Genomic DNA, 11,539 nt, shown 5'->3' with positions numbered 1-11,539 from the left:
TAATCTGCCAGATATGTAGGCAGTTAAAAAAAACTGAGGCTGGACCCTTTATTTGAAACAATGGCTGACGTCCTTTTTTCCCACTCCATGATCATTCCAGCTCTATAGGTGGCAGTACACTTACTTTTGGTTCAAATCCATCTGAGTGATTTACCAAAGAAGATTTTATGACGCATGTTAAATACGTCACCAAGCTTAGTGCTGACTCCGGCTTCAAACCAAATTTCTACACGTCCACGATTTAATATTTATTCATATCTATATAGTCACATCAAACATATCTCAAAATGAGTACTATGTTCGCAGACACAATTCTTATTGTGTTCATTTCGGTTTGCACGGCTCTGTTAGCCGAGGGTAAGTGTTAATATGTAAATAAAGCTCATGTGCCCTTTAGGTTAACGTTAGCTCTGTGCTGTTATCTAGCTGTGGCTACCTGTTTTATGAGGTTTAGCAATCTCTTAACGTTCGAAAAGTTTGAAATATTAACTGTGAGTTAAGACCTGTTTCTATGTCCATACAAATTTCAGGTATCACATGGGTGTTGGTGTATCGAACAGACAAGTACAAGCGGTTAAAGGCGGAAGTTGAAAAGCAGAGCAAGAAATGTGAGTAGCCTACTCGACGAAATGTAGCTTGACTGGGCAGAGCATGCCAGTGGTATGGATCTTGGACCTACTGGGAATAGGAACCCCTAATTTGCCCCAATTGCTTGAATCGCCTATCTGCACGACAGCCAAAAGAATAGTCCTTGTTTGACAATATTGTACCTTAGTTACAGTATACCTATTTATATGTCTGATCCTGCATGTATAGCAAAAATCCTACTGCAACATTTCAGATGTACCTATTGTTAGTATGGTAGACCATGCTTCTCAGTTCTCAACATTAGTATTGTAGACCATGCTTCTCAGTTATTCAACATTAGGACAGAGTTTTAAACAAACGGACGCCTTACTAATATAACGCCAGAACATTACATATTCATTATTAAGCCATTGACTGCACAAGGAAAAGTATGGAATGTTTTTTGTGACAAAATTAAATAAATAAATGAAATATGAAATCAATAAATGAAATATGAAATAAATAATAAAAAGTTGAAATAAATAAATAAAAGATTAAATAAATAAATAAAAAGTTAAATAAATAAATAAAATGTGAAATAAATAAATAAATAAATAAAAGATTAAATGTAAAAAACATATATACATTGGCATTTACATTTACATTCCATATGCACGGTCATTCCATAGAAAAGAACCATGGATAATGTTATGCCAAAGTCAAGTCACATACATACGACGGAGTATAGGGCCACACATGAAGACATTTTATTTTATTTTTGCCATGACGAGATTCAACTTGATATGTTGACTTTTAACTCGAAATTTCAAGAATAAAGTTAACATTCGGTTAAGAACAAAATTATTCATACCCCTGGCAAATATTGATTTAATGTTGATTTTCTCTTGACCAATATGTTTGTTCTGACTGAAAACTGTCACATGCCAAAAGGTTGCAAGACAATGTGGGAGAAACATGGAATCAAATTTTTTAAAAACATTTTTATGAAAAGTAGCATGTCAAATTATTCATACTCTTTTTAAATAATCAATAGAAACATCTTTATTTGCATTCACAGCTTTTAAAATGGTTCATATAATACCTACCAAGCCTCTTCATGTCTCCACAATGATTCTAAACTGTACTTTTTAAAGAGCAATCCGGGTTTTGAGTCAGGAACGATGACTTGCCATCACTCTGGCCTTGTGCTCTCTTTTTTGACGGATTGAGGTCTGGACTCTGGCTCTGACACTCTAAAATAAAATGCTGATATATGTTAACCACGTCTTGCCTTGTTTGGCTTTTTGTTTTGGATCATTGTGTGGTTTAATGGTCCAATGCCGCATTTTTTATATTCTCCGTCGTACATATTTAATGGAGACAATGCAACAAAAGCAGAATATTGGCACTGAACAATTATTACCTCAACCCCTGGTGCTTTCCTGGCTTTTGACCAGGGCATGAAATTGGCACCCGCCCACACGCCAAATGCGGGTAACTTTTGTGATTGGCGGGTGAAACTGTCAATCTACCTGCCACGTTGGCGGGTAGCCAATAAGACAACACAACACTGAGCAAGGAGATGCACTGTCGGGATTGCCGTAGGAAATGTACTCTTCACTCCGCTACATTTTCAAATGCCTTTTGTTACGAGAGCAAGTTTATTATTGGAGAAAGTATCTCAAGGGAGAAAAGAGCACCTCTCCCCCGGTACACAACGGCGTGGGAGAAAAGAAACAGGGCTTCATAAAGTTACGTTTCCCCGCGATTATAAAAGTAATGGCTGGCCTATGTAGCCTACTACACAGAAGTAGATGTTCTATATAGCTAACAACTCAGTTAACGCAATGACGTCCTGCCAGTTGCTGCATCTTCTGGTGAGGCTGACAGAGTGCCAACGAGACTAGAGGTATGACATGACACGGAAACTTCCACATATATTCATTTCTGGCCAGCATCGTTCAACAATCACATTGGACAAGGAAAGTAGGCCTACAACTTAATTTACAAGCAAAGCAAATGCACTGGAAATCGAGCATACAAGTTAGAAAAAGCCTAGCATTCATTTATGTAGCCTCAATGTTGCAGGACATGACATGAGACGGTCGGCTGAGAAAACAGATAGCCTGCTCTGTCGCTCTGCCCGAGTGGATATGCCTAGGCTATTATAGCCTAAATATAGGTCTACCCATAATATAGCCATTGTTTTTAGGTTACATTGTCTGTATGGTGAAGTTATAACCAGACTTCTAACAATGCAAAGCAGAAGAATCAGCTGTATATATTCAAAATATATTTGAATTGGGCTTTTAAAATATGTTTGACTATATGAATAACCTACAGAGGAGGAGAAAAGCAAATAGGCATAAAGGATACTTTTGTATCCCTTTAAAGGTCCATCAAAAATATAAAAATATAGGCCTACAAAAAAGTAACTTGTTAGGGCCTACTTGAGTAATTTATTAACAAAGTACTTTTTTACTTTTACTTGTGTACTGTAATGTGTATTCTGTACAAGTTCAAGAACCATTCTTATGCATTTTCTGAGTCGTTCACCTTTATTTTGGGCACAAAATAATTTTGGCTGGTAAAAAACCACTGTGGCAGGTGGATTTCAAAATTCACCTGCCACAGTGGCTGGTGGCCAAAAAAGTTAACTTCAGGAAAGCTATTGTTTTCTTTAAATCATACTGTATGTGTCCTTACTTTGCTCTGAGTGCAAGTTCAAGGCTATATCCCAAACCTGAAAATTGTTGACTTATGTTGTCATTAACAGTAGATAGCCACAGACCATGTCAATTTAGTTTAATATTATGTAATTTGCCTTCATGGTTGTCTTTCTGGAAAAGACGTGTCATCAATTTCCATCAAAACTAGCCTATCTTGTTAAATCTGGCATGTCACTTGAACTTCAGCAAAGACTGTAGATAATGTTTACTGATTTAGAACCACACAACCCCAAATCAGAAAAGGTTGGAACGGTGTGTAAAATGTGAATAAAAACAGAATGTAATAATCTGCAAATCTCTTACACACATATTTAGTTACAAAAAGGACACAGACAACATATCAAATGTTGAAAATAACAAATTTGACTTTCATGGGAAATGTTACATTTGAATTTGATACCGGCAGCATGTTTCAAAAAAACATGTTTCCCAACTTTTTATGATTTGGGGTTGTAGATCAATTGTAGCTATATAATATTTATATAAATAGTGTTTGCAACGTGATTGCAATCCAAAGCAGATCTATGAAACTGAGACTGGTCAACCTGTTTTGTTGTGTGGTAAACAAGAGTAGTCTAATGTTACAACCGTCAACTTAAGTACAGTAGACTGATTGTTTTTATTGTGCCAATTTCAGTGGAAAAGAAGAAGGAAACTATCACAGAATCTGCTGGACGCCAACAGAAGAAAAAAATTGGTATAGCAATGCCTCTGTGGGTGATGTACAGTTAAAGGGGAACCCTGGCTGTGTAGCACCGTTTTTTTTTTACCTACCGACAGTACTTGGTGACCTCGAACAACAGGGCCCTATGTTGAAAACGGACAAGTTCTCCTTTAATTGTACTGTGACTGTAGGCGCCATGTAATTGTACAAAGTATATCAAATAGTCATTGTTTCAAGTGATCCCAGACGGCATCACTTTGCTAATCAATTTTGACATTCTATATCTTGCCTTGAAATGTGTTTTCCATAATTTATATAGAAAGACAAGAGGAGAAGCTGAAGAATAACAACAGAGATCTGTCCATGGTAAAGATTGTTTTTAATTTTATTTCTCTATATCCGAAATTGAGAAAATGTTCTGGAAATGGCGAATTTACGTGTTAATGTTTTATGTTGTTCACACAAAACAACATGTTTGTATACATGCATGCATATATATATATATATTCCCTGATCTAGGAAAGGAATTCCATTGCTAGCAAGTGGAATAAAGATAACAAAGTTCTTTATCTGCTATGTGCTCTGGCCCTCTGTAAAATAGAAGTCTGGGGCCGTATTCACAAAGCCTTTTATCTTACCACTAGGAGTACTCCTAAATCGCACTAAAAGATTTTAGCTAGGAGTTTTCTCTTAAAAGTTATTCACAAAGCCTTTCAGACCTACTCTTAGTAAGGAAAGATGACAACTCCTAAACTAAGAGTGAGTCTTCGTTGCTATGGATGACGTCATTACTCATGCACGAGCTTGACTGAAGTGACCACCTTGATTGGCTGATGATTGTAACGCGGGAATGATTCCAAACACCTCCCTTACGATGATGAGTGACAGGTGACAGGTCTGAGAATGCGTGCCCTACACAAGTAATGCGAAGGACGGAAGATGATGAATAAACTGAACTGAATAAAAAGGCCTAGCCTAAATGAATCAAGAGTAAGGCAAAACAAATAGCCTAGTAGCCTAATGAAACATGCGGATTGATGCAGTACCTTTACAACATTATTAAATTAACTTGTAACCATAGCCTATGCCTATGTTTGCAAAGAGGAGAACATTTTAATTTGATTCACAACGAAACGTTACATTTAATTTACATGTTGACAATGAGTAGTTTTGGTTGTTGTTTGTGGCGTTATTGCATCCCTTTTATGCCTACAATGCAAAATTGTTCCCTCGCGATTGGAAGCTCCTGTAGCCGCATACGCATTTCAAAACATTGCGACGTGAAATGCCACAAAAAGGGTTTGTGAATAGGTCTTAGTAAGTTAGGAGTCCTCTCGGCTTCTTTTAAGCTGTCCCAGACTTAGGTGCTACTTTTAAGTCTAAAATGCTTTGTGAATTACTTTTTGTTAAAAATATTAGGAGTCCTAAAGTTAGGAGTGCTCCTAAATTCTAACCTGACTCTCGCCAGATGAATTTCGTTCTGCCTAGCTCCACTCATCCATCTGGGATCGCTGGGGCTGAAGGCAAAACTGTCTCACAGTCGCTTCTACGCTACATCACATCTATGAAACTCCCGCCCTGCGTCCTGATGGGCTCTACCATAAAATCTGGTGCCGAAATCACTCCCAATGGAAGCGATCCCAGATGGATGTGAGTGGAGCTAGGCGGAACGAAATTCATCTGGCGAGAGTCAGGTTACCTAAATTCGCCAGTTAGGAGCTACTTTTAGCCTTAACATTTTTTGTGAATACGGCCCCAGATGGAATAATAGATTTTCCACTGTTGTTACTTTACTTTGATGTAGGGGTGGGCGATATGGACAAAAAATAATATCTCTATTTTTTGTGATTTTGACGATAACGATAATTAGTCGATATCCTTTAAAAAAAAATGTTTTTGTTAAAGTCTGAGTTACTTTACAGCTCATTATTTATGAATAGCATCATTACAATAATAACCAATAACCTAACCTGTGACTTTTTAACCAAATCAACCAATGCATTGTCACTCTGACACATTTCCAATTCTGCCTCCACTTGTGTGTGTGGCAATGACATGGTCTCAGCTACATTAGAGAAGATGAATAGGCCTAACAGTTTCCCAAGAGAAAGTCTGAAGCTGAAGTTCCTTTCAAACCTTTACATAGGATTCACTGTAAAACTAAGCAGACCAACAGAGTACATCTTAGTTATTTCCTTCTATGTTGTGTTTAAGAGCAATCATGTAGGCTAGCATTCCAAGTTACAGAATAGAAACTAATGCGTTAGCTTATGGCTAATGTATGAGAAATCCCATAGAGATGCTAACGGTTAGCATAATCGGTAAACGTAGATATTTAGAGCGAACTTCAGTTCATTTACAAAAGAGTTACATGAGAATAGTTCTTTGTTTACAACTGACTCAAAGGCTAATGTTTTCTCTCCATATAATACCGTGTAGGAAAAAACATGACTGTCTCATCAATGCTACTTGAACAGAAGTAGCCGCATAAAATCCCAAGTAGGCTACTCTCGCTCTCGCTGCACAAAATAAACATTAGGCGTGCGTGGGACAACGTTGTGACTGTAAAGTGACCCACTAGTGATCACGTGACACTTGCTCTGCTGCAGCCAGGGGCTTCTCCCGCATACAGCTCCTATGAGTCTTCAATGCGTGATTTCGAGTGTTTTTCCCCATAAGTAATTTAAATACTTGATAATGTCAATTTGCACATCGTTAAAACAACAATCACGATATTATCAATCAACTTTGATGTGAGAGTTATACTTTGAGTCACTGTCTGTCACTGAGCAACTTTGTGCTGTTACAGGTGCGGATGAAGTCCATGTTTGCTATTGGTTTTTGTTTCACAGCTTTGATGGGAATGTTCAACTCTATGTAAGTAAAGTTACATTTTTAGTACCTATAAATTCTTGATTGTTTGTCATACATAGACATAGATATAATGTTTTGTAATTCAACTTTCCATTTAACTTGCTTGAAATCCAGTTTTGTTGTGAACAAAATCTTTTAAGTTTTATAAATGAATTGTTGGCCAAGTGTTGCTAGTTACCACAATTAAGTTCCACCCTGTTTATTCTTCCAGCTTTGATGGACGAGTTGTGGCCAAACTTCCCTTTGTCCCATTGTCCTACATCCAAGGCCTTTCTCACCGTAATCTGCTGGGGGAAGACTACACAGACTGCTCTTTCATCTTCCTGTACATCCTGTGCACCATGTCCATTCGACAGGTAATCCTCCCTGACAGTACGGCAGCACCGTTTCAGCAGTCTCTGTGGGCATATTTTCTTAGGAAAGATGCTATCGGAAAGTGACCTATTACCACCCATGCCCTATTTCCGCCCTTTTGTGTGTATGTGTTACTTAATATTAATTTCTATACAAACCAAGACAGAGGATTCCTAAAAAAACACAAGCACCCACCCCATAAGGATATCTAGATTATCTTTGTACCAAAAATTACATTGTACAATTTTCACATAGATCTCTCTGTTTCTCAAGGTCACAGAGTACTGTCAGTACAAAGATAGTACTACCTAGCTAGAGTTGCTACAGTCAACAGCTAAAGTGGCCAGGCAGTTACAGTGCTTCACTTTGGGGGCATCTTTAAAATCATGTTTAAAATTACATTGTACAATTTTTTTTAAATTCATGTTTAAAATTACATTGTACAATTTTCACATAGATCTCTCTGTTTCTCAAGGTCACAGAGTACTGTCAGTACAAAGATAGTACTACCTAGCTAGAGTTGCTACAGTCAACAGCTAAAGTGGCCAGGCAGCTACAGTGCTTCACTTTGGGGGCATCTTTAAAATCATGCCCCCAGTGTGTAATGTGAGAGAGGGTTGGTTGTTGATTGGCCACTGTGGGAAATCCCCTACCTATAGTACAAAGAATTTAACACCCCTCCTGTGTATATCAGATTATATTATTATTATTATTATTATTATTATTATTATTATATAAAGGCTTAAAACATTTTTTGCATTTATAAAATCCTCCTTCAACACATTGTGTATATGATCTTGCAGAACATCCAGAAGATGCTGGGCCTTGCTCCATCTCGTGCTGCCACAAAGCAAGCTGGAGGATTCCTGGGGCCTCCTCCTCAGGCCGCCAAGTTCTCTTGAGGTTCACCTGTGACTTCCCAGGGGGAGCGAGGCCTCGTGTTCAGCTGACCCACCCGACCCCGAGGTTGGGACGGAGCTCTGCCGATCTGCTTTACCTTCAGAAACTGCAGACTCTGTCTCCTGAGAAGTTTGGGGGTTACTAGTTGAATAGTTGTGTTCAGATTGGGCAGCTATTTTTCACCTACATCCAACTTTTTTGAAGCCCCCCCCCCCCCATCTTTCTTTATCTGATTTTATTTAACCTTTACACATTTATGTGTATATTTATACAAAAACCTATGATTTTAATTCTAAGTACCTCTCTAAAGTAGTTGCCTTTTGATTTCCTTTGGGATCTGCAATGCCTGTGTAATAGAAAGTGACATCGCTGTCCGTAGAACATGAGTAGCACTCCATCTAATGACACAAGGTCTTTGGTACAACTAAGAGAACACAACTGTGAGAAATGTTTTCTATGTGATTGTTTGCAGAAGTAGAATAAAGGCCACCTTACATCATTTTGAAGACAAGTCTTTGGTGTGTTTTTATACATACCCACTGGTTATGCTCCTGGAGCTCCTTTCTCAGGCTGCAAAGTTGTCTTGTACAGTAGGTCTTGTGACTGCTCAGGGGGAGTGAGGCAATTCTCCAGTCCTTGTTTTTGTGTTGCGAGTGTCCACATGTGTTCTACATTTATATTCGTGTGTATTTACTGTTTGTGGCAGTAGAGGTTTATGAGATTATGTCTACATTGCATTTTATTACAAAGTACCATGAAGAAAATATGCTTATAAGAACAGTATGCATCTCTTGACCTTATAGACCTTTGGTCCAAACTTGATGGTGATCACTGTTGAGGAATACGTGTATATGTCCAGGGGGGTGTTTCAAGTGACAACCCTGGATAGGGTAACCCAGAGAAAGAGGTACACTTTACTATATTGCTCTATACAATTGAACTTCTATTGTATTCATTTATCAAAAAATGCCAAAAGTTTATTCTTATTAAGGAGATTTACCTCTTAATTTTAGTTAACTTACCTAGTTTATCACTAATGTAGGTCAACTTGAAACACCACCCTTACCTGGGCCAGTGCAGCATGTTATTTTGGGTTTCATCAACCCATTAGGACTGGCCCCACAGATTTAATTGCTGCCAGACCTTGTTTTCTCTGTCTGCACTGAGATTATGTGTGACACATCTAGGCCCTGGGCAACTGTCTGGGAGTCTTGTTTTTTTCTTCTATGTGTATGGCCATTCACTGAAAAACATAAAAGGCATTCTGTTCAAAGTGTAAGAGCAGCTCTTAATGACTATGCACAAAACTTTGCCACAGAATCCTTTAACCCGTTTAATCCCAACGGTCACAATTGTGACCGTACAAAAAAATCTTGCTCTTGTGCCTTTAAAACTGTTACTGGATGAATTATCAATACATTTCTCCCAATAATAGAAACCTGAAAGGGTCTCAGTTAAATATGTGCAGTGCCAAATGTGTAGTGTAATTTGTCACATGGCCAGAGCTGCTTATGTTTTGGTTGCACCCTGACCAGAAAATGTCCACCCAAAAGCTCCCAAACTAAAGCTTAGAAAAGTATGTTTATGTAAACATAGGACAAATATTTTTGGTACACATCATCTTTAAGGTGTCTAGTATGGAGGGATGCAATTGAAATGTATGAACTTTGTTCAGCGTTCTCATAGCATGAGTGAACATGATGATGGTCACAATTGTGACCGTTTGGGAAACAACATAGTCCGATTTTAGGGATTTTCACACATTTCATTGTACAATCATCTAATTTCCACTAAATTCCATTCAGAGATGATATGGGGACATTGTCCCAGGTCTGTTCTTTACTTTTAAATTTGTATCACATGGCATTTCTCAACATGGCCTCTGAAATTCTCTATTATATTCTAAGTGTGCCAATTTTTACATAGAAAATCCATTATACCACACTATTACATAGCTATTGTAATAGCTGTTTTTCTATGCTGTTCTTTATTTTAATTTCACTTTCAGTCACCTTCTGCACATATCAGATCTAACTGACTGCCCAGATTTTACAATCACACCTCAAAAGCAGTAAATCATTATACTTATTGACTATTATATTACATATGTCACATAACAAGGTGGTGGGGGTATAATCAACTTGCCAGTCAGCCTGTTGAAGGCATATTGGCTGAATCTATGCATAGACTTGCAGTAGACATGAACAACCTTAACAGAAAATGTATTCCCCACCCCTTTTCCCAACAATACCCCCTCCACTTATGTACAGTAAAGGGCCTCTGCCACAGGGACCAGTCAGACGAACCAGAAGCAAAGCTTCATGTGATCAAAAATAAAGATCAAGTGTCTCAAAAATCTGCTCTCACACTATTGTATGTCCAAATTACAGAATGTTTCCTATTATGCATTTAGAACCTTACTTAATTTAGTGGTAAAATTAATCAAATTTAGCAATATAGTGGATATCACACCCCTCTGAAACTAGATTAGGCCAATAACTGAGGTCAGAGCAGGCTCTTATGCTCCTCAGGTTTATATGTAATAGGATTATGGACAGGGGTCCTGTGTTCCTCAGGTCAAGCATTGTATGTTTCCTGGGTCCTCCAGCTTTAAAAAGCACATAATAGGTACCCGAATGAGCATAGGTCCCAGGATACATACTGTAGGACACTGGGAATATAGGGCCTTATGAAGATGGCAAGTTACTTAGTTGCATGCTGTGATGAAAATATGTTTAACAGCACTCACCAAAACACACCTCTCCACTTGTGTGTTTGATGCCAGACAGGCTCATATGGTAATGCTGTTGTATGCATTTCCAGTGGTAAAATTAATCAAATTTAGCAATATAGTGGACATCACACCCCTCTGACACTAGATTAGGCCAATAACTGAGGTCAGAGCAGGCTCCTATGCTCCTCAGGTTTATATGTGATGGGATCATGGACAGGTGTCCTGTGTTCCCCAGGTCAAGCATTGTATGTTTCCAGGGTCCTCCAGCTTTATAAAGCACATAATAGGTACCCAAATGTGCATAGGTTCCAGGATACATAATACACTGGGAACATAGGGCCTTATGAATATAAGGCCTTTGGAGCATAGGGACCAGGTAACATAGGTTCACTTCATTTAGTGACCTTAACAATACCACTGAGCAAAGGAGACCAATTGCTGGTCCAATGGAAAGGCAATTAATGGCATTGGAAGTATGGCAGTAGACTTGCAGGACAATCTGTTGTGTAATTAATCAATTAATTAAATAAGGAATTATAAAATTAAATAATACAACAATAAACAAAAAAACAAACAACATCACTTTTTGTAACATTTGTGGTTGCTGTTGTATTGTAGGGTGTTGTTTACACTATAGTCATAATAGTGTGATATAACGCCTTTTCTATGTAAAAAACAGTGGTGGAGGAAGTACTGAAACTCAGTACTTAAGTAAAA

General features: G+C 38.1%; 1 protein-coding gene across 1 annotated transcript; it reads left to right on the top strand.

The window, feature by feature from the left end:
* Nucleotides 1–173: 173 nt before the first annotated feature.
* On the top strand, nt 174–8,587 carry tmco1 (transmembrane and coiled-coil domains 1). The gene is made up of 7 exons (XM_076278136.1): nt 174–357; nt 531–608; nt 3,934–3,993; nt 4,280–4,326; nt 6,770–6,837; nt 7,046–7,190; nt 7,992–8,587. The coding sequence occupies exons 1-7, from the start codon at nt 288–290 to the stop codon at nt 8,088–8,090; spliced, it is 567 nt and encodes a 188-aa protein (XP_076134251.1). The 5' UTR covers nt 174–287; the 3' UTR covers nt 8,091–8,587.
* The last annotated feature ends 2,952 nt before the right edge of the window (nt 8,588–11,539 follow it).

Source organism: Alosa pseudoharengus, unplaced genomic scaffold (genome assembly GCF_046254945.1).
Source record: "Alosa pseudoharengus isolate Yale_2024_CS ecotype anadromous, Long Island Sound unplaced genomic scaffold, YU_APseudo_1.1 YU_APseudo_1.1_scf_11, whole genome shotgun sequence".
Classification (NCBI taxonomy): Eukaryota; Metazoa; Chordata; class Actinopteri; order Clupeiformes; family Clupeidae; genus Alosa; species Alosa pseudoharengus.
Note: the sequence above shows the minus strand (reverse complement) of the source record. Positions and strands in the feature narration are given on the sequence as shown.

What these genes read in the sequence shown, in the direction of transcription:
- tmco1 (XM_076278136.1), top strand. Translation starts at nt 288, where the DNA reads ATGAGTACTATGTTCGCAGACACAATTCTTATTGTGTTCATTTCGGTT. An exon ending in CCAACAGAAGAAAAAAATTG is followed by an intron (nt 3,994 to 4,279) that starts GTATAGCAATGC and finishes TAATTTATATAG; the next exon opens with AAAGACAAGAGGAGAAGCTG. An exon ending in ATGGGAATGTTCAACTCTAT is followed by an intron (nt 6,838 to 7,045) that starts GTAAGTAAAGTT and finishes TTATTCTTCCAG; the next exon opens with CTTTGATGGACGAGTTGTGG.